Source organism: Pollachius pollachius (genome assembly GCF_949987615.1).
Source record: "Pollachius pollachius genome assembly, chromosome: 17".
Classification (NCBI taxonomy): Eukaryota; Metazoa; Chordata; class Actinopteri; order Gadiformes; family Gadidae; genus Pollachius; species Pollachius pollachius.
Window position 1 is genome coordinate 8948742 of NC_136950.1, and position 22370 is coordinate 8971111.

General features: G+C 45.9%; 3 protein-coding genes across 7 annotated transcripts in view; 1 reads left to right on the forward strand and 2 right to left on the reverse strand.

Moving 5' to 3' along the window:
* Positions 1-29: 29 nt before the first annotated feature.
* On the reverse strand, positions 30-9739 carry LOC307088997 (ATP-binding cassette sub-family F member 2-like). The gene is made up of 15 exons (XM_079755080.1): positions 9665-9739; positions 8727-8875; positions 7963-8175; positions 7400-7582; positions 6733-6904; positions 6516-6611; positions 4984-5086; positions 4358-4453; positions 3901-4020; positions 3710-3799; positions 3468-3578; positions 3200-3262; positions 2822-2950; positions 2366-2569; positions 30-1545 (listed from the first exon to the last, which is right to left on the reverse strand). The coding sequence occupies exons 2-15, from the start codon at positions 8866-8868 to the stop codon at positions 1429-1431; spliced, it is 1839 nt and encodes a 612-aa protein (XP_079611206.1). The 5' UTR covers positions 8869-8875; positions 9665-9739; the 3' UTR covers positions 30-1428.
* Positions 9740-10377: 638 nt separating this feature from the next.
* chpf2 (chondroitin polymerizing factor 2) lies at positions 10378-16465 on the forward strand. Its single transcript, XM_079754327.1, has 4 exons — positions 10378-11463; positions 12201-12765; positions 13105-13287; positions 14752-16465. Exons 1-4 carry the CDS (start codon positions 11189-11191, stop codon positions 16018-16020), a joined length of 2292 nt encoding a protein of 763 aa, XP_079610453.1. The 5' UTR covers positions 10378-11188; the 3' UTR covers positions 16021-16465.
* A 1096-nt stretch (positions 16466-17561) lies between these two features.
* The window catches only part of smarcd3b (SWI/SNF related BAF chromatin remodeling complex subunit D3b), a 32170-nt gene continuing 27361 nt past the window's right edge, over positions 17562-22370 (reverse strand). For all 5 annotated transcript variants that reach the window (XM_079754247.1, XM_079754249.1, XM_079754248.1 and 2 more), the window contains 2 exons: positions 21157-21258; positions 17562-20005 (listed from right to left, as the gene is read on the reverse strand). In XM_079754247.1, coding sequence (XP_079610373.1) covers positions 19952-20005; positions 21157-21258 — 156 coding nt within the window. In that variant the 3' untranslated portion in view covers positions 17562-19951. The remainder of the gene's footprint in view (positions 20006-21156; positions 21259-22370) is intronic.

Sequence of the window (22370 nt, forward strand, 5' to 3'; positions counted from 1 at the left end):
GTCAGATAAACCCTACTGCAACACATATTTAAATGCCAACTTTAAAGGAACCCTTTGAAGGTTCAGACCGGCGTTGTTCTGTAAATTCTGATTAACATAACGAGATGACCACAACCAATCACTTATCAGCGGACTAATTCGCTTTGGTGATTAATTAGGCTAATGAGTGAGCAGGGGACTTGACTTGCTTTTAAATAGTTATGCAATTAAAGAATGTATTCTGTGATCTGTAAAAGGATTCCTCTAGCATATTTTGAACAGTACAAAGTCTAGACCAGGGAAGGTTATCTTATCTGCTGCCGGAGGACAAGGAGCAGGAACAACCAGTTGGTTTGGGTTATGCCAAGTATAAAATAGATCCTCTCTGGTGTTAAGACTTTAGAACTGCACTGTTCTAAAGTCACCAACCCATGGCCATGAGGAGTACTGCGCTTGAATCAAAGACAGGGCCGTTTAAAATGTACTCCAACACACGCGTGTTACAACTTCCCACATTTAAGCCCTCCTATCTGCAGCTTCTTAAGAGTATAGAAACAGATGGGGCATCATATGTTCATACACCTAGTCTGAATAACCGGTATGTCAGAACGCCTAGCTAAATCAAACAGCAACCTAGTATTACAAAGCACCAAATTGAAACATGTCTTCACTATACTTAATTTCTCCTTTCTAATGTTTACAACAGCTTATTTCAAAGCAGATGACATGTTTGGGAGGAAAATGAATGTTCATCTGAAATGAATAGCGATGAGGCTAGCAGTACACATGTACACCCCCCGAGCAAAAACTCACAACCAACGTTTTTAATGTTTTGTTTACAGAATTGTTGTAAACTATACTTTATTTTCAGAAAATGGTTATTTTTGGATGCGACCACTGTTCGGGTACACTTACAAATAGAGCATAATGTGGAATGAATAAAGTCTGCATTTAAATCGGATGTGTTGATTCAAGAATCCATTAACTGAACATAATGTCCAATTGCAAATTCTGTTGCGTTTTTATTTCAGACAAACCTTTATTGCATCATTTACAATGTTAAATAAGGCATAACTGCTGTTTCATCGAAGAAAAAAAATAAAAGAAGACAACTTTTAAATATCATTAAATGACCTTAAAGCCACTCCATACTTCAGGGAAAACCAATCATTTTCTATGAGGACAGCACAATGGAATGTGTTCCAAAATGCACTGCGATGCTTCTGGTTCACCAGAAGCATGGTGCAGCTTGAGGTGTGGAAGTCCCATGTCGAACTGAAAGGGTAATATTAGGATGTATGACAGACGTGCCTGTGTTCAAGATGCTTCTTTTACAGTACTGAAACATCGACCCGGCCCAGCCCAGGCGCAGCACCACCCACCCATGATGCACCACGGGTGGGCGAGGCTAGTGGATATGACGGTGGTGTTGTGGGGGACGGAGACGTGTTAGATATCATGCTGTTGCTTCTCAATATTGGCCTTGAGGTGCTCCTTGTAGGCCAGAATGTCCCTGTTCCACTTGGTGATGGTCTGCTTCTCACACACCCAGATCTCCTGAGCCACCTGGAAGATACAAAACCATGAACCCTTTACTAAGAGAAACACAGCCACAAACAAAACCATGAACCCCTTCACTAAGAGAAACACAGCCACAAACAACTTTGTTTCAAGACTTGACGAAGCAGCGCAAAAATGTTTTTATTTCTGGTTTAATTAACTGACCGGGTATACATCTTGTCTAACAATTTTAGGCTAGGTCATATAGTTTTAAACCGGAGGCCGACAGCATTGGCTTCTGTTGCAGTACATCACAACCAAAGTTAGTTGCGTAATTTAACAATAAGCTCACACCTCATTGTTGTGTAATGTAGAACTGTATGGGAGGATGTCCTTCCTATTGTGACTCACAGGTCATTTACGGTAAGTCGGTTACATTAACAGGAAAGACTGAGTCATAGGGGGCTTTCAGCAACTTACTGACGTCACAATCAAACTTAACCATCTCTACCCTTACCATCCCTAACCTAAACCAAATCTAACCCATTACCTGAACTTAAACATCGCTAAACTGATGGTTAGAAATGGTTTGGTTAAGGTTAACTTTAACAGTTATAGGGTAGGGTGGCCGACAGTCCACTATGTCTCGCCAGTCAATGTTCATGTCCAATTAAGCGAAAACATTTCTAACCCAACAACAAAACCATCCCTGACCTTCTACCTAAAATAACCATCTCTTAACCTATAGCTAAACATAACCATCTCTTAACCAATACCTAAACTTAACAATCTCTGACCTTCTACCTAAACCTAACAATCTCTTACTGCGAGCCTTAAAAAAGGCAAAGGGTACTTCAAATGCATCATGGGAGACCAGGTACCGTACCTGCTGAATAAGCCTGAAGTCGTGGCTAACCAGCATGGTGCCTCCTTCGAAGTCGTTGATGGCGTCTGCGAGGGCGTCGATGGTCTCGATGTCCAAGTGATTGGTAGGCTCGTCCAGGAAGAGCAGGTGGGGGTTCTGCATGGCCAGCCAGGCGAAGGACACACGGCACTTCTGGCCGTCCGACAGGTTCTCGATGGGGCTCGTCTGGACACACAACCACAAGTCTTAGCCCCAGACCTTCTTTCGGATTGGTGTAAACTACTGGTTTCATCGTGGGAGTCCCCGGGGATTGTGAAATTTATGATATGCTGTAGATATTTTATGGTTCCTTTCTTTTCAATTTTTGAAGGGGGAAAGTTGCTTTATGTGAAAACAGCCAAGTGATCCGTAGCCAACAGTTTGGGAACCATTATAGTGTTGGTGTCTGAGGCGTGCCTCTAGATTCTCGATGGTTACCTGCTGCTTGCCCGTGAGGCCGTAGCGTCCGATGATCTTCCTCATCTCCTCCCGCTCTTTGAAGTCCGGGTAGCACTTCATCATGTAGTCCAGAGGAGACAGGTCCAGCTCCAGCTGTTCTGTGAGGTGCTGAGGGACCGACACAGGGAGAGACTCAGAAGGACGGCGACAATCATGCTACATACACCCTTCTGACACCACCTCTACGCCTGCTTTCATCCCCACTCAGTCTGGGGAACATTTTAACTTCAGACCCTTTATCCTCCTCATTTTCTCACATGACAGTTGGTACCCATTACACTGTTTGTGCTTGGTCTTATGCAATATAAAATAATGTGGCCAGTAACAACCAGGATGTTAGTCAACAAGGTCTCCTACCTGATGGTACCTGCCGATCTTCACATGGGAGTTTTTCCGGATCATCCCGTCTGTGGGAAGCAGCTGCAGAGGAACAAAAACAACCAGGTTCAACAGAGAAGACGCCGCAGTGTTTGGATCCCTTTGGATGCGAATGGTTTCGACGGATTAAAAGTTGAATCTAAATCGTTCTAGTGGATCCGTCCCATGACTGACAGTTTGGGATGAGGGATAACGGCGATACCCATAAAACGTAACAGACCAGATAATGGGTTGGTGCGTTGCTTACCTCTCCCATGAGGAGCTTGAGCAGGGTGGACTTCCCCGCGCCGTTGGGTCCCACCAGGGCCACCCGTGTGTCCAGGTCGATACCAAACTCCAGGTTCTTATAAATGTGTGGCTGAAGAGGAGACGTGTACAGGTTAAACACTGAAAACCACAGAAACAATGCTGGAACTGAATTGACAAACCATGATAAAGAGATGGAGAGAGTGAGCGGGAGACAGATGGAGAGGCAGAAGAGGGTCTTACCGAGTTGTCACTGTATCTGAAGCTCACGTTCTGAACCATAATTACAGGAGGAGGGATTGTCCCACAGGCAGGAAAACTAAATGACAGCGTCTGTAGGAGAGACACAGGAGTCAGCTTCTACTGTAGAAATATGAACCAGACCAAAACAAACGGGTGATACTGTGTGAACTTTAAGAGGAAGAGCTTCTCACCTTGTCGCTGACCACCTTCTCAGTCAGGCCGGAGGCCACCATCTTCTGCAGGGTCTTCTCTTTACTCTGGGCTTGCCGGGCCAGTTTGGCGGAGCCGTGACCAAACCGGGCGATGTAGTTCTACACAACACACAGAAGTAACGGTCAAACTACAGACAGGTAGCAGAGCCATATTTAAAGAATTCACCAAAGAAACATTTGTGGTGAGTTGAATTAAAAGTGAATCAACTCACCACAAGCTCTGATGAATTAAAATAGCATGAGCTAATTAAGGAAATTAAAAGTTTGAATTCCTATCTAATGCTAAATCTGTTCTGTGGATGTGACCATCAAGCAGCTCCGTATTTAAAGTAAATGTGTTTTAATTGCTTAATAGTTAGGTTTGTATGAAATGAATCAGGATTAGGTAATAGGAGGTGCAGTACATGGCCCCCACCACACAAGGTGCCCCTCCTACCTTCATGTGTGTTATCTGGTCCTGCTCCCAGTTGAAGCGCTTCATCTGGTTCTCCTCCAGCTCCTCCCTGGTCTTCATGTACTGGTCGTAGTTACCCTGGCAACACAAATACAACAAAACATTCTTATGCCGTTGCACAGCCTCACAGGACAGGCCTCAAAAGGCCACGCATGTATAGAGTCGAAAGGGTGCAGATCTCACTACCACTTGTTTTCTGGAGGGGATCCATAATATCAACCTTTTATCAAAACATCTGCTCCAACAAACACGGCCATCAATAGTGGCATAAAATAAATATTACTTAATCACTTGACATTATTCACCTATTTTACAGAGCCACACATCCACAAAGCAGCACTACATATTCATTATCTGAAATGGGCATAGAGGTATAACGGCACAGTCAGATTTACAACGGTTCAGACCACTGAGCAGGATACAAGGACATAAACAAACCCTTTAAAAAGTAATCTGTTAAAGTGCTGTTTATTTCAAGTGTCTTCGGCCTCTATCAAATTCTGCATTTATAAATGACCTGTTTTTTCAGAAGTTGTAGGCCCCACCCCCTATGTGAAACCATACTACCCGAGGGCGGGCTTTTCCTTTCTGAAGCAGGAAATACTTACGGTGTAGTATTTGAGTTTCCTCTGGTTCAGGTGCATGATGTTGGTGCACACACCGTTGAGGAAGTCCTGGGAGTGGGAGATGAGCACCAGGATACGTTTGAACCTTTCAAAATAAGAGCAGAACAGAGGGAATCATATTAGACATGTAGGAGATAATATTCATAACATATAATCTAGAGCTGTGATAAAGATATGGTAGGTTTTACTGTCCAGAGGTGTGTTATAGAGGAGGTGTGTTTTAGATGGACCTGTAATATCCAGTGTTGTGTGGTTTAGATGGACCTGTACTGTCCAGAGGTGTGTTATAGAGGAGGTGTGGTTTAGATGGACCTGTACTGTCCAGAGGTGTGTTATAGAGGAGGTGTGGTTTAGATGGACCTGTAATATCCAGAGGTGTGTTATAGAGGAGGTGTGGTTTAGAAGGACCTGTAATATCCAGTGTTGTGTGGTTTAGAGAGACCTGTACTGTCAAGAGTAGGGATGGCCATGATTAATCAACGATCGACTAATTGATCATTAAGAATTTCGGTGGCGTAATTTTTTCATCAACAAAACTAGTGCTAAAAAATATCTTCACACACTGTTTCTTTTTACAATTACCATACGTAGTGTTGTTCAGCAGAGAAATAGTCCGCCAAAGACGTTGACGTTGCTTAGCAACCGGACAAGCTGGTGTTGATAAGTCACAGGACTACTTGCGGAGTGATAGGAAAGAAATCAGGCAAAAAATCCACTTTCCTCGACAGCGGTCCAGTTTGGTGTGCATAAAAGTACCGACGGACAGCTCCCCCGCACCCACCCCAAACCAATCGGAATAAGTGTATACATGTTGATTATAGCGGACTACACCACCTCTTCTATTCCACATGTAATTCTATTCCGATCAGAGAATTGTATTCCGATTAGCCAAGTTTACCTGGACGCTTGATGATCCGATTAGATTTATAATCGGAATAGATCTATTCCTATCATACAATCCGAATGTACTGTATACATGGCATTTACAAAAGTGGTAAGTGTACGTCCGCATGTCTCTCGCATTCCGATTGAGGCGTGTGTGTGTGCGCGTATATATATATATATATATATATATATATATATATATATATATATATATATATATATATATATATATATATATATATATATATATATATATAATCATTTTCTATTCCGATTGAGCTCCTCCCACTTCTAATGTGGTGTCCATTAGAAGTGTCCATGTAAACACGGGAGAATTAACGATGAATTTTCATTGCATTTTGAATATAGCATATAAATAGTTAATTTTATTATAAAAATATTAATGATTAATCAAAATTGATTGTTAATTCTCCCGATCGACTTAGACAAATTAATCGAATGCCCATCCCTAGACAGAGGTTGTGGTTTAGAGAGGAATGTGTGGTTTAGATGGAGCTGTGCTGTCCAGAGGTGTGTTATAGAGAGGAGGTGTGGTTTAGAGAGACCTGTACCATCCAGAGGATAAGTGCGATGTAGCGCTATTAGCTCTGTGGTTCAGAGGTACTTACGTCTTGAGCTCCTCCTCCAGCCACACGCAGGCATCCAGGTCCAGATGGTTGGTCGGCTCATCCAGCAACAACATGAAGGGCTTGATGAACAGAGCTCTGGGAGAGGGACATAAAGACAAAGCGCTTTAGAAACCTGTAGTCTTGTGTTTTGCACCCTGCCTTGGACATACACTGTCAATATTGCTATATTATAGATCCATTTTCTGTGTATTCCCACCTTGCTAGAGCGACCCTCATCCTCCAGCCTCCACTGAAGTCCTTGAGTTTCTGGTTCTGCATGGCGGCGGTGAAGCCCAAGCCGTGGAGGATACGAGAGGCGCGCACAGCAGCCTTGTCCGCGTCCAACTCCTCCAGACGCTCGTACAGCTCCATCAGCTTCTCACACTCAGCTGGAGGAGGGATTAAAGGCCTTGTTAGCCTTGTTTATCCATGGTCTGTTCACCAATCCCTGGTAATCTACCTGTTAGCCAAAACCCTACTTGCCTAACTCAGTTGTGAGGCTAAAAAAAAGGTTTGTGGACGATAGAAAATACCAAATAATCTTAGTCTATAGTTTAGCCTGCTGCACTTTTGCCATTTCATTGTACCACATAATCGGGTTTACCATCATATTCTATACAGAGGGATAGGGACATCCAATTGCATCATATCCAATTATTATTTTTATGTTTTATTTTTTTTACTATTCCTTTTTGACAGATGAGCCTAAATTAGGAAGCCCTCAACACAAGGACTTCCTGAACTAGAGCAGGACTTTGCCATTTAGGTTTGCCATTTTGACAGCTGAGCCTAAATAAGGAAGTACCCCCCACATGGCTAGGCAGGCCTTCCTGTACTGGAGCAAGTCTTCCTGTACTAGGGCAAGTCTTCCTGTTGGAACTCACAGTCCTCGCTGGCCAGCCTCTCAGCCTCCTTCTCCAGCATGATCCTCTGCTCGTCCACCTCCATCACACATTGCAGTGCCGTCTTCTCGCTGGGAGACATCTCGCGGGTCAGGTGGTAGATGTCGATATGCTCTGGGATGGGAACCTCACGCATGCCGATGGAGGACAGCAACATCGACTTTCCTGAGGAAACAGGAAACAAATAATGAGAATCACTGCGATCCATTCCTGCTTGTTAGAGGAGAAAGACGATGGAACAGCATTGGCACTAGTTTGTGTGTCCGAGTCCCACTCATGCTAAAAATGAATTCACAGGAATGAATGATGCCTGGATGAAAGCGTACACCAAGTGCCACAAATTCTTAATCAAATTAAATCCGAGGCAAGTGATGCCGTGTGGTCCAGACGTGACGACAACAATTGTATTAAATTCTCATTAAATCAGATGTCTTCTACCGAAAGAGACTTGTTGAAGATTCCCATCATTCAAGCATTCCAGGGCCATCATGACTTCCACATGTTCTCCAATGTGCTACGATCAACAAACTGAGCTTTCTAGATACCTGTTCCGTTGAGGCCGATGAGGCCGTAGCGACGCCCAGAGTTCAGCTCCAGGGTGGTGTCTGACAGCAGCTCCTGGCCGTGGAAGGTGAGAGACATGCTGCTGATGTGGACATCAGTGCTGTTGGGGTGGGAGGACAGCACGCCTGTGGTGGCACGGAACTCGGCCTTTTTCAGCTCAAACTCGTCTATATGCTTGCACAGGCCGTCCATGACTGCGAAAGGAGTACAGTGAGTGAGTGTGTGTCTTACCTGAACTGTATTTATTTTCTGCTCACACAAATTTCCCATCCAAGATAAAGTGCCATCTTCCTCTTACCACCTAGAATCCAGACTAACTGCTAGCAACACCTAGCATCAAACTCCAATTATACCCGAGGACACTTAGTGTTGCTAAGAGACTAGACGACCTAGACTGCTTAGGATATTTAGGACAATATTGCAATGTCTCCTTCTGGTTTTACGTCAAAACAAATTGTGGCTTAAATATTACAATAAAAGGCCCTTAATGGCCAGTTCAGGCAGAAAAATGACCAGTGTCGATTTAATTTAAACTATACATTATAAATATGAGGGAAATTAGACAATCTAGGGTTAATACAGTACATTCGAATCGAGATGATTGAAAAAATATATATATATACATACATACATACATACATACATACATACACACACACACACACACACACACACACATACACATACATACACACACACCAACCACAGGATAGTTCATTTCTAACGGTAAAGAGTTTTCTCTCACCGCTGTCAGTTCCATTCGTATGGCCCTCTGCCGCCTCTCCGTCCCCTTCCCCGTCCAGCTCATCGGCCTTCTTGGGTCTATTGCGGGCCTTGGCAGCCTCCTTCTTCTTCTGCGCCTTCTTCTTGGCTAGGTCGGATGGCATCTCTGAGCTGGATTTGATAGAAGCACAGTCAGATCGGCCGGATGTAGAGCGTTGGACTCATGTAGTGACTTGAAGTTGTTAGGGTCCCTGCTTTTCTCCGGACAGTAGCCGGCGGATGTCACAATCGAAGTTTACGCGAACGCGGAATTACGAAGCAAAAGCCGGTCGTCACGGTCAAATTCGCCGGTAACGATGCTAATGTGAAATGAATGAGGGGACTAACAGTAATCCTTTCGTTACGGATTTAGGCGTTTATGTCACCAATCAAACATTAAAATTCGATTGGTGACATTAAATACATCCTTCTCCGTTCATTAATAGTGTAAACTACGCAGTATCTGCGTGTCTCTGTTTCCACCTGCTCGCACATTGTGTTCAGTAGAGCTAACCCGCGAGCTAACCAATTAGCTAGCGGTATCGCCACTAAAGCTCATCTAAACCTCGTTAACACTGGTCAAACATTGTATTAAAACAAGGACAGTATCACACCACTACACACGAAAGGGTAGGTTTACCGTCATACACACAAATGTAAACGAGCTGAACAATGTCGCAATGTACCGCGTCGCTCACCAAAAGCCGGCCTGGTGGTGCCAAGTTAGCGGCTGTTAGCATTTCAAGGCAGGCCACAGCTACATGGCCTGCTAACGCTGCCTTGCCACAAGGCCCCGGTTCTGACAGTGATCAAAACTGGCAAATTTAGAAAAATAAAGTATTTCTAAAAAACCCACCCGATATTGTTGTTTAAAAATAACGTTGACTTATTCCACTTAAAGCCGGTAAACGTTATCCGTACCTGTTAGATGAGCGCTGGCTTCGGAGCGGTCTGATGTCTCGTGTCTACTTTTTGCCGGTCAACGACGAAGCACCCGGCGGCAGAGAAGCCGTATACGGTCAGGAAGAACCGTATATGGACAAGGAGGGCGGGAACCATCCCAGGACCCTCCCCTCCTCGTGGGACTGCAGTACATTTCCATTTTTACCACCAGGGTTAAGTTTATTAATAAGTAAAATACATATCGACAAGGAGAAATGTATGATTTAATGTAATGTAACATAGATGGATAGTGGAGAACAGTGAATAAAGAATGTCATATGTTGCGGAACCATGTTCGATTGGAATATATTAATACATTTCAGATGAAAGCATAATATAATTTGGAGGTTTAGATAGATACACTTTATTGGATGCTGAATTGGGTTCAGAAATAACTTGTGAAAAATCTGCTACGTTGCCATTTTTGTACACTGTTAACCGCCTCTTATTGGGCACCGACTTCATTAAATTCGTCGGCCGATTAATAGAGGTTTATTTATAATGCTAGACAGAGCCCCCCGGTGTGAGGTCTGGTGACGTGTCTGCCGGTGGATTTCCAGTAGACTCAAACACACATATAAACACACACACACACACACACACACACACACACACACACACACACACACACACACACACACACAGAACCTAGCGGGGACAGTTGGTGGTGCAAGCCGCAGACGGATGGAAAGGAAAGGCAACACGTCTCCTTTATTAAACCGTTGCGGAGGTGATGTCGGTTTTAAGGACGTTACGAAGCGGATAAAATGGAGGACCTCAAACACAACTCACAGAGACTCATGTGATTTTGCGTGCTGCTGAGGTTCCCTAAAGACACCGGAGAAGACGGATAACGACGTGAGGTCGCCAGCACAACTCCCTCAGCAGTACTTCACCTTGTGGATTGTACGTGTTTATACAAGATCCTTTGCGAAGATACACATCGTTCCGAGACGAGCCATGGCAGTGTGTACACACAGATGTAAACTTTTAGCCCAGGCTAGCTTACTGTTAAAGTATATCTGAATACAGTAGCAGTTTATAGCTAACAAGCTATCCTAGTAGCATAGGTGGCGCTTCGTAGCACAATGAGAATAAAAATCATTTTACGATTTGTTAGCCAACACTGCATTACACGAATTCGTGTTTCTATTCCGTTGTGACGTTGTAGTTACGACGTAGACACGTATCAAATCGGGACAGCGCATCATTCAATGTGTCACATAGACCATTGCAAAGCAATTTTAAAGTGAATTGCGTTGTAATAATGATCAAACGTTGTATTGACGTAACAGTATCAACCACTGCTTCTGTTCCGTCGCACTAATCATACTGACAAACCAATAACAACCATATTTGTGTTTTATAGTATAGGTTAATGATGTTAGGAACAATGTCTCCGTGTTCGAAGCGTGAATAGAGGTAGTAGCTACTGCAGGGTGTGTGTGAGGGGATCTCTGTTCACACCTAGCCAGTGGAAAAGCTCCTCATTAGCCCGTCGGTATGAGACTATCGTCCCTCCTGGCCGTGTTCCGGCCCGCTCTACCCCTCATCCTCGGGCTGTCATTGGGGTGTAGCCTGAGTCTGCTCATGGTCTCCTGGACCCAGGGAGACACGGATGACTCCTGTGGGGAAGAGCTTGGCAACGTGGGACTTTTCCTCGGAGGACACAGAGGAGATCGAGCCGACTCTCGGGACGGTGCCGGGAATGAGGACTTTACGCCCCGGATAGTGCCCTACCATAAGGACCCCAACAAACCGCACAAGAAAGTCCTGCGGTGAGCTCAAAATACCTCCTGTAAACGGTTTAGCTGTTTAGAGGTAGAACTCGTTCAAAAGCAAAGGATCGAGAATTCTGCTTCATATAGTAACTTATTACACAACTGAAGTATGGAGGAATTAGTACTTTGTGTACTTTTGTGACACACTTGTGACGGTTGTTTCTTGTGTTACCAGAATCATTGTGAATATTGTGTGGTCCCTATAAAGTACAGTATCCTACATGACAATTTGTAGCAATCACAAATATTTGTTAATCATTTAGCACCATCATCACATATCCTGGTCAACCCCTTGCTCAATGTAGCATAAAGGAACCAATACAAAACGTTATGACGGTAGGGTTATTGGACGTTTTTGGAACATTGCTGAGTTTCTGAATGCACAAGATGTCCTTCACCTCCTGCTGAGTCTGGGGGTGCCTTTAAGTAGCTTACTGGCCGGAGCAGACTGTTTAATGCAAGGATTTAAAGATCCTCCTTGTTAAATGGTTTTAAAACCGTGTACACAAATTATACACGTCACTTTCCCAAATAGCCCAGCCACCCTGCTTTCTGACAAGAGAGCAATATTAAGAAGGTTACCTTCTCTTTTTATATTGTTTATTTTTATCTCTTTGTCTCTATCTTTATCCCTGTCTCTCTTTCCTCTCTCCCTCTCTCTTTTAACCTACACTCTCTGTCTGTCCCTCTCTCCCTCATTAACCTCTCCCATCCCCTCTCTCGACCCCCCCCAGGACCCGCTACATCCACTCAGAGCTGGGCATCAGGGAGCGCCTCCTGGTGGGGGTGCTGACGTCGCGCGCCACCCTCAACACGCTGGCGGTGGCGGTGAACCGCACCGTGGCGCACCGCTTCCATCGCACCTTCTTCTTCACCGGCCTGCGGAGCGCCAAGCTGCCGCACGGCATGACCGTCGTCGCGCACGGCGACGACCGGCCCGTTTGGCTGATGTACGAGACGGTGCGCCACCTTCACCGTCACCACGGCAACGAGTACGACTGGTTCCTGCTGGCCCAGGACGACACCTACCTGCAGGCCGACCGCCTGGCCCAGCTGGTGGGCCACCTGAGCTCGGGGCGGGACCTCTACCTGGGCCGCGCTGAGGAGTTCATCGGCGGCGAGGAGAAGGCGCGCTACTGCCACGGCGGCTACGGGTACCTGCTGTCGCAAAGCCTGCTGGGCAAGCTGCAGCCGCACCTGGACACCTGCCGCAACGACATCCTGAGCGTCCGACCGGACGAGTGGCTGGGGAGGTGCATCATAGACTACCTGGGCCTCACCTGCCTGGAGGTGTACCAGGTACACACACACATACAAACCTTAACTCACACAAACACACATACATTTTAACCTACACACACACACACACACATACACAAATATACACACACACACACACCTGAAAACACACACCTGAACACAAACACAAACACGATCTAGCTGTATAAAACAGAAAACGCCACAATAGTATGTAATGGAACTGCCATAGTGAAAAAACAATCAGAGTTTTACTTGTCCTTACATGGTTAGTACAGCAGTGAAACCAGCAGATTAGCTCTGTTGCTACGCTAGTGGCTAGCTGGGTTGCAGAGCTGTCAAGGCTGACCTCCATCGCTCCCCTGTTTCTCCCCCCTCCAGGAGATGCGCTACCAGTACTTTGAGCTGGGTAAGAACGCCGACCCGGAGCGAGAGGACAGCCCCCAGTTCCGAAACGCCCTGGCGGTCCACCCGGTGTCAGAGCCCAGCCTCATGTACCGCCTCCACAAGCGCTTCAGCCAGATGGAGCTGGAGTGGACCTACCAGCAGATAGAGCAGCTTCAGGTTTGCAGCAGCACTGGTTCTATGGTCACACTGACTCTGTGAGTCAGCGTCATGTAGCAGTCGCTTTTATCACTGTTGAGTACAGAGACCGGTCATTACGGAGCAGGTAGGGGCTAGACAGTACAGAGACAGGTCATTAAGGACCAGCTATGGGTTAGACAGTACAGAGACAGGTCATTAAGGAGCAGGTTGGGGCTAGACAGTACAGAGACAGGTCATTTTGGAGCAGGTAGGGGTTAAAGAATACAGAGACAGGTCATTATGGAGCAGGTAGGGGTTAGACGGTACAGAGACAGGTCATTATGGAGCAGGTAGGGGTTAGACGGTACAGAGACAGGTCATTATGGAGCAGGTAGGGTTGGGGTATCTGGCTCGAGGGAGCCTACCGGTACCCTGGGAGTCAAACACCCCAGCCAGTGAACTTCCTCCCCTAATCGGAACAGGTTAAGTGTATTTGTCCTTTATTGGTGTTGAGATAAGATAAGATAAGACTTTATTGATCCCTCAGGCAGGTTGGGGTAATGTGTGTGTGTTATAAAGAGTGAAAGGGTGTTCAAAAAAGATAAGCTGACTCTTTCTGGCTAGCCTTAACTAGCCTAGCATATAGCCTTGCTCTGACTAGCCTGGCCTAGCCTAGGATAGCCAAGACCTCACTAACCTGGCCTATCCCTGACTAGCCTAGCGTAGCCTAGACCTCACTAGCTTACCCTTCCCTTGACTATCTGAGTCTAACGCTTAGTTACTTAGCATAGCCTGTACTAACTACAGCCCCAGATACTAACCTAGCCTATTGTCTGGGTAGGGACCATAGACTGTGGGGTACACAGTCTAACAGACATGATGAAATTAAACAGCAATTCAAGGAACTATTATTATATATCTTATATATATCATTATTATCATTCAATGAAAACAGCCTAAATGAAGGTACTCCAAATTACGGACATCTTCCGTTAATTGATTTATACCTGTTTGAATACCTACAGACAGTCAGTCAGTCAGTCAGTCAGTCAGTCAGTCAGTCAGGCAGCCAGACATTATGTCACATCATCTGAACTCCTCCGTTGTGGACATGCCTAGCGGGTCTAATGTTTAGACATGTCACCCAGAGCTGAGCCGGGAAGGAGTGTTCATTCTGCACGGGATATGTGCCTTTCCACTACCTCATATCACGCCCTGAATTCCTCGCCCTCTGTTACTAGAATGTGCCATTGACTATGTGTACTACAATCAACTCTACTTAAATCTGCTGTTATAGTGTAATATAAAGGTCCAGTGGCTACAATTTTAGCTTTAGGTCAGAAGGATCAAGTATACATCTTAGACAAATACTTAGGATCAAACGAGTGACGAGCATTAAATGAGTGTATTTTACTGTCATGGAATCCTCCCACGAGCGACTAACAGTAGAGTTCCACTTGTTCCTTCCACATGTATTCATTTCTATTGACGGTTCACTTCCAGATGCAGATCAACAACCTGAGCCACCTGACTCCGGAGGGGAAGGCGGGAACCACGTGGCCCATCGGCATCACCGCGCCCTTCAAGCCCAAGACACGCTTCGAGGTCATCAACTGGGAGTACTTCACCGAGGACCACGTGTACTCGTGCCTGGAGAGCGCCCCCAAGTGCGAGCTGCGGGGCGCCGACCGGGCCGACGTCAGCGCCGTGCTGGAGATGGCGGTGGAGCGCCTCAACGCCCGCTACCAGCCCCAGCTGCGCTTCCGCAAGCAGCGCCTGCTCAACGGCTACCGGCGCTTCGACCCCACGCGGGGCATGGAGTACGTGCTGGACCTGGTGCTGGAGGCCTACACCCAGAAGGGCCACAGCCAGGTGCTGGGCCGCCGGGTCAACCTGCTGAGGCCCCTCAGCTCCATCGAGATCATCCCCATGCCCTACGTGACGGAGGCCACGCGCGTGCAGGTCATCCTGCCCGTCACGGCCCCGGAGCAGGACTACGTGGGCAACTTCCTGGACACGTACGTCACCAACACGCTGGACACGCGCGACAACGTGCTGCTCACTTTCCTGTTCATCTACGACCCGTTCGACGCGCAGCGCGTCAGCCAGACGGACGTGTTCGCCGGCCTCAAGGCCATGATCAGCGAGGTGGAGAAGCGCTACGGCGACGTGAAGATCCCGTGGATCAGCGTGAAGACGGAGGTGCCGTCGCAGGTCAAGCTCATGGACATCATCTCCAAGAAGCACCCTGTGGACACGCTGTTCTTCCTGGCGGGCCCCTGGACCGAGATCAACGGCGACTTCCTCAACCGCTGCCGCATGAACGCCATCAGCAGCTGGCAGGTGTTCTTCCCCGTCCACTTCCAGGAGTTCAGCCCTTCGGTGGCGTCGCGCGAGCAGCCGCAGTCCTCGTCGGCCTTCGCCTTCGACCCGCTGCGCGACGGACACTTTGACCGGCAGGTGTTCGACGAGGCGTGCTTCTACAACGCCGACTACATGACTGCCCGCACCAAGATGGCCGCCGACATCCTGGACAACGAGGAGCTGCTGGAGAGCATGGACGTGTATGACATCTTCGTGCGCTACTCGGGCCTGCATGTGTTCCGCGCCGTGGAGCCTGCGCTGGTGCAGAAGTACGTGCGGCGCGCGTGCAACCCGCGCTTCAGCGAGGACATCTACCACCGCTGCGTGCTCAGCAACCTGGAGGGGCTGGCGTCGCGCTCGCACCTCTCCATGGCGTTGTTCGAGCAGGAGCAGGCCAACAGCACCTAGACACGCCCCCCCCCCACGCCCCCCCCGCAAGCTGGGGGGTGGATGCCGTTGAACACTGCCGAGGAGAGAGAACATAACAATGAAACTGCTTTCCTACGGTCACTTTGGTGCCTTGCTCTCAGGAAATGTGGGAAATATGGTGGAGGTACTCCCCCACCGTCGCTATCGCAATGTTGTCCAGATCTTCACGATGTTCCTTCCTGTCCAGCCCTGGGACGGCTAGCTGGCCGCTCATACGGCCGTCGCCTCATATGACAGACTGGCTATTGAAGTATGTGCTGTTAATAATAAACAGCACATAATGTCACAAAATGTTATTTTTTCTACGGTTGAGGACCATGGACAGAAACAATTTGAGCCATACTTCCTATTAAAGAATGTTAACCCCAACTGTAAGCTCAGCAGGATGTCCGTGTTCTGGTTCAGTGTTTCTGCTCCTTAAGTATTAAAGACCATTTGACATTATGTCCGTGTTCACAAACATCCCCTTCATTCCTTCTGTCTGTCACTTCCATCAGATCCTATCAGTCTACACGAGACATTCAGTACCTTTTACATGGAGGTTGATAAAACCGATCCTAATCTGGTTAAGGCCTTTGAACTATTAACCATCATGTAAACCCCTTCATTTTGTTAAGTCATTTGATTAATTCCCAGAGCACAAGGCAGAAGACAGTGAGATAACTTGAATATCACTGGATGTCATGTGACACCTGAATCACCTAAAGGTCAGATCTATGACACTTCCCTCGAGACCCCATTCCTACAGATATAAGGTAATAAGGTCAGCCGCGCGCACAGAGTGACTGTTGAAGATGAACAGTCATCTTCAACAGGTTCCTCTCCCTCTAGTTTCTACATGTTTTCATGGCCGTGCCCTGTATCTTCGTACAGTTTGTTCCCAACCAACTACACCCCCCCGCCCCTCTCTCTTATTAGGTCACTCCTCTCCTGCCCTGCTCCTGCCAGTTCTCCTCCCACCCCTGAGGCAGGGGAGGGAGGCGCTGCCCTCTACCTTCAAGGCGGTGGAAGGTGGAGCTCAGAGATGAATGAGACCCTTTCACAAGCCCTCTCTCCCCAGAGGGAGGCAGAGGGGCTAGGAGCTACTATAAACAGGGTGTATTAATAAGGGGTGTACTCTCACCATTAACATGGGGGCGCTAAAGTAGCATAGCATGAGTGTGTGAAAAATTATGTTAAAAGAAAAACCTGATTTGTTTTAGCATGTTTAGCGTGACCTTGGGATGTTCAACATGTCTACATCCTCCAAATATTTCATCGCAATATGTGGGGTGTCTGGTCCGGTCTGGTGTCAGTGTTTACGGCATGGTTTCCATAGTGACCTGGACCTGACTACACACTTTCCGCCCTACGTAAAACCTCACTCGTACATAGGGGACAGAGGTTGGTCTACAAGATCCTCATGCTTTCATTAGCGTTCCGAGCAAAGCCTAGTTGTGGACAATTTCAGGACAAGACATTATAGCTTATTCAAAAAAAAAAAGAGACATTTCAGAATGTATGGCATTTACAAACTTTGGCATCACTTCTTTATTTACATCCAGGCGGTCACAGTCAAAATTTCCCTTTTTTTGTTGTAACATTATCTGCAAACCGTTTTTGTTTATTTAAAATCTCGACACAGTTATTATTTGTGTTGGTGTACCACGGGTGTGACAGTGTAAACAGGGATAGAGACCTAGAAAACACATGCAGTTGACAGACGTCTGCTAAACGCAACAGACCTTTGAACGTGAATCAACGCCTTATTAGAGGAAACTCTCACACGGGTGGTAGGATGCCGTCGGCCACCCCACCTTATTTCTGAATGAGAAGCAAGTTGCAGTTTCCAAATTCCTGCACAAGAGGGAGCCAGCGGACCAGTGACGCCGTTGTGACGACAGTGAAGATAAACGGCCTTACAAAAAATATGTTTTGTTTTTTTTACCAGACACTAAGCACTGAGGTACATAAGATGCTTTAAACGACTTTCTGCTTCTCTAGTGAGTGCAGTTAACATAAGTAGAGTACTGTTCTATTAACGAAATCACTTCTGAAAATCACACCTACAGTAAATTGCTGGTAGAGCATTATCATTTTTGGCAAACTTTCCAGAAGGCATTTTTTTTTTTACATGAGTGTGCTATGAATTGACTTCTCATCACGTAAACGGCTAAACCAGCGTAACATATGTACACGTACTGCTTCAAATGTATTCATTAATATACACAAAGCATGCATAGGTCATCGTGAGTTATCCCATCACTCTTGTTTATGCCGGGTGGAAAGTTCCCCCCCATGACGTAAATCTACAGCACAGTGCAAAGAGAGTCTGTTGGCTGAGAAACGGTGACGGTGAAACATGAATAAAATAAATGGAGAAAGGTGAAGATTAACTGCTAAAACTAGTGAGTTTCCATGGAGACCAAAATAGAGTTAATGAGCAACCCAACAGGTAAATCGAACATCCTCAACAGAAGCCCCTCTGGTGAAACTCCGCTATTGCATCTGTCACAATTATTGATTTTGAGCCAATGCAAAACCGCTTGTAATAACCCGTGTTTCACCAGAGATGCTGCTGTTTCTTGCGTTTGATTTAAAGTGTTTTGGTTGCTTGTTATTCTCCGTTACATTTGAAAAGTATTCAGTCTTTTCTCATGTTAGAGTAAGGCTCCACAGCACACAGTGAAACGCTAAAGTTCCTTTTCTACGTATTTAGAGCCGTCGTACTGCAATACGAGGCCTAGACCTCCAAACAATGACACAAACAAACAGGCATATACTGTACAGTTAGCTGTCTTAAGAAAAAAAAATATTTACATTCACATCTCTTATTAAAAAAGTCTTCATCTTTCCCTTCCGTTTTTTTTCAACAGTCCGTGAGACTTAAAAGTACAAACTATAAACTGCGTCCCAAAGCAGAAGAACTCAGTGCCTGCAGTATTTTTCAGAAAGTGTGCCTGCTACTACTCAGGTGTTTAGAAAAACACGATATTATTTTCGCACGCAGTAAAAGTCCCACACACACAGAAACACTCGGTACTCCAAGTAGTACTGTAAAATACTGCATGTACTAGCGGTTCTGGTCTTTAGTTCCTTCATCTTCCGTGTAAGACAGCGAATACTGCTTATATTTTGAACCTTTGGTGAAACATTTGAGACATCTTTAATTCTTTAAGTATAACATCATAAATAGGCAGTCAGTAACTTCATAAAAACCTAATTATCACTCTTAAATGTCCTGCTATCATAATGCCAAACGTTTTTTTTTTGTTTTTACAAGCTTTGTTCAACTTTTCGACAGCTATCCTTTTTGTTTTACAGAAATACTTATGATCCAAATTTTCCAATAATTCATATCATTTGAATATCACAGCACGGTGGGTGCAATTGTGACGCGTATCAGCAGTGCTGCTGTCGAAAGGTCTGGATAGTGAAAATACTGTTTGGAGTAGACAATTGAATTAGCCAATAAGCACATCAGTCTAGATACTGAACATCCCCAAATCGTTTTTAAAATCATTTAGATTACCACAAAAAAAAAGGATTTCTCCATCTCCCAACTTCTTCTCATTCTGCTGGTGTAATTAATGTAGTTCACACTCCAAAAAGCTCACCTCTAACTAGAACAAACAATCACACACACGCACACACCCCATCCCCTTATCATTCAATATGTTTAAAAACTCATGTACGCTGTCATTTCCCTGCGATGTGTTGCTATGACAACGCATCAAGGACGACTTTCCGTAGACACATCCCATCTATCGCATCTGTGGAACGCGCTCCCGGGATCGGAATCAGAAGTTGATGTCTGATGATGTAAAGTGGAGGAGGATCGTCACGCGATGATGACATCACAATATGGAGAACCACCTTCCACACGCACACGCACACGCACACACACGGGGGTCCCCGGTAGTAAGGGCGGTTAGGTGTTGCGTACTGCCAGGGCCTGCTCCAGCTCCTGTCTCCTCTGCTGGATCTAGAAGAGGAAAATCCACAACATCAACCTTCAGCCCCAACACCTCCTCTCTCTACTGCTACAGTTCAACTATCACATCTCTATACTGCTGTACAGTTAAACTATAACATCTCTATACTACCGTTCAGCTAAACTATAATATCTCTCTACTGCTACAGTTTAACTATAACATCTCTACTGCTGTAAAGTTCAACTATACATCTCTATACTACTGTACAGCTAAACTATAACATGTGTACTGCTGTACAGTTAAACTATAACATCTCTACTGCTGTACAGTTAAACTATAACATCTCTATACTACTGTACAGCTAAACTATAACATGTGTACTGCTGAACAGTTAAACTATAACATCTCTCTACTGCTAAAGTTAACCTATAACATCTCTATACTGCTGTACAATTAAACTATAACATGTGTACTGCTGTACAGTTAAACTATAACATCTCTACTACTGTACAGTTAAACTATAGCATCTCTATACTACTGTACAGCTAAACTATAACATGTGTACTGCTGAACAGTTAAACTATAACATCTCTACTGTTGTACAGTTAAACTATAACATCTCTATACTACTGTATAGCTAAACTATAACATGTGTACTGCTGAACAGTTAAACTATAACATCTCTCTACTGCTAAAGTTAACCTATAACATCTCTATACTGCTGTACAGTTAAAATATAAAATCTCTCTGCTGCTACAGTTAAACTATAACATCTCTCTTCTGCAGTAGAGTTAAACTATAACATTCTTAGCTTCTTATAGTTTAGTTTGTTTGCATAGACCTCACCAGTGTGTGGCTTTGGATCAAAGTGTCTGCTAATGACCGCATGTAGAACACTCTCAACTCTTCCTTTTTAACCTGGGGAAGCTTGGCCAAAACAGTAGCCACTACACCTTCCCTAACCTCATTCAAATGTGTTATGGCAGCACCCATAAACAACCTATCTAGGCTGATAAGAGGTCTACTCGCCCCCAATCAAAGTAATTGTAAAGTCTGGTAACCACACTTGGGTAGCAGTAGTAGAAAGTGGGCGGGGCTAACACATAGACCCAACCCATCTCATATATAATAACTCAACATCCGTTGCACTGGGAGCGCTGATTGGCAGGCTCTTCCCCTCTCCTCCGCCAGGACAGGTTACCTTGCAGTAGAAGTAGCGGCTGACGGCCTCTTGGGACCAGGGCTCGTGGTAGAACTCGGCCCTCCTCTCTTCCTCGGGGTTGCCCACCACGTCAGTCATCAGCTGCAACCCACCACAACACACTCAGAGTTACGCTAGTGCCCCTAGTGATGCATAGTGTTACTACAGCAGCATGTTTAAAGGTCCCATGGCATGAAAATCTCACTTTATGAGGTTTTCTAACATAAATATGAGTTCCCCTAGCCTGCCTATGGTCCCCCAATGGCTAAAACTTGCGTTCGGTGTAAAACGAGCACTAGGTGTTCTGCTCGCCTTTGAAAAAACGGAGGCTCAAGCGCGCTGATTTGGAATGTGGTCCCATATGTCGTCATAAAGGATCTAAGCTCCTCCCCTTTCTCTGCCTTGCCCACCCGGAGAATTTGGCCCGCCAATGAGACACGGCCGTGCGAGCGCCACATGTGTGTGTGTGTGTGTGTGTGTGTGTGTGATTAGACACACTGTAATGCAAGTGTTTGCTGTTGGTGTTATGGTACATAACACGTCGGTTCTTTGACGTCTCTTGTATTTCCACAACAGGACTGTAGTTGGGGTTACCTCAGCCATGGTTGAGAAGGAATTGGTGGATAGGAACTTTGGCTTTGACTCCCTGAAGCACATGAACTGCGATATGCTGCCTGCCGCCGGTTGCCCCTCGGCAGCGCTGACCGCTGCCGAGGTGGTGGTCCCTCGGCAGCGAGGCTCCGGCGGGAGACAACCGCGGTCAACAATCACGGGCAACAATCCCTTTCTCTTCCATGTCGTGGTTCAGTCTACTTCAGATCGATGTGGACGTGGACCCTGACGCGTCGAGACGTCGGAGACCCCGACACGTCGTTTATTCATAATATCGTCTGGAGGCTCACACAGCTTTTGGCCGTGATAATATATATTTTATGATAAAGATATCTATATATAATATGATATTATTTAGATATAGAGCTCCAGGACTCCCATGTGTTCTAGAATATTTACAGAACACGGCTAAAGGCTGTGTGCGCCTCGCCATTGCGATACATCCACTGTAAACAGAGCGCATGGTACCCTGGCTGCAAGCTGCTCAGAGCCACACCCCCACCCTCCTCCCTGACCCGCCTCTCTCCTCCTCATTTGCATTAAAGCTACAGACACCGAAATGGCGCATTTGGGGAAAGCTCAATGTGCGACTGGCTCGTAGT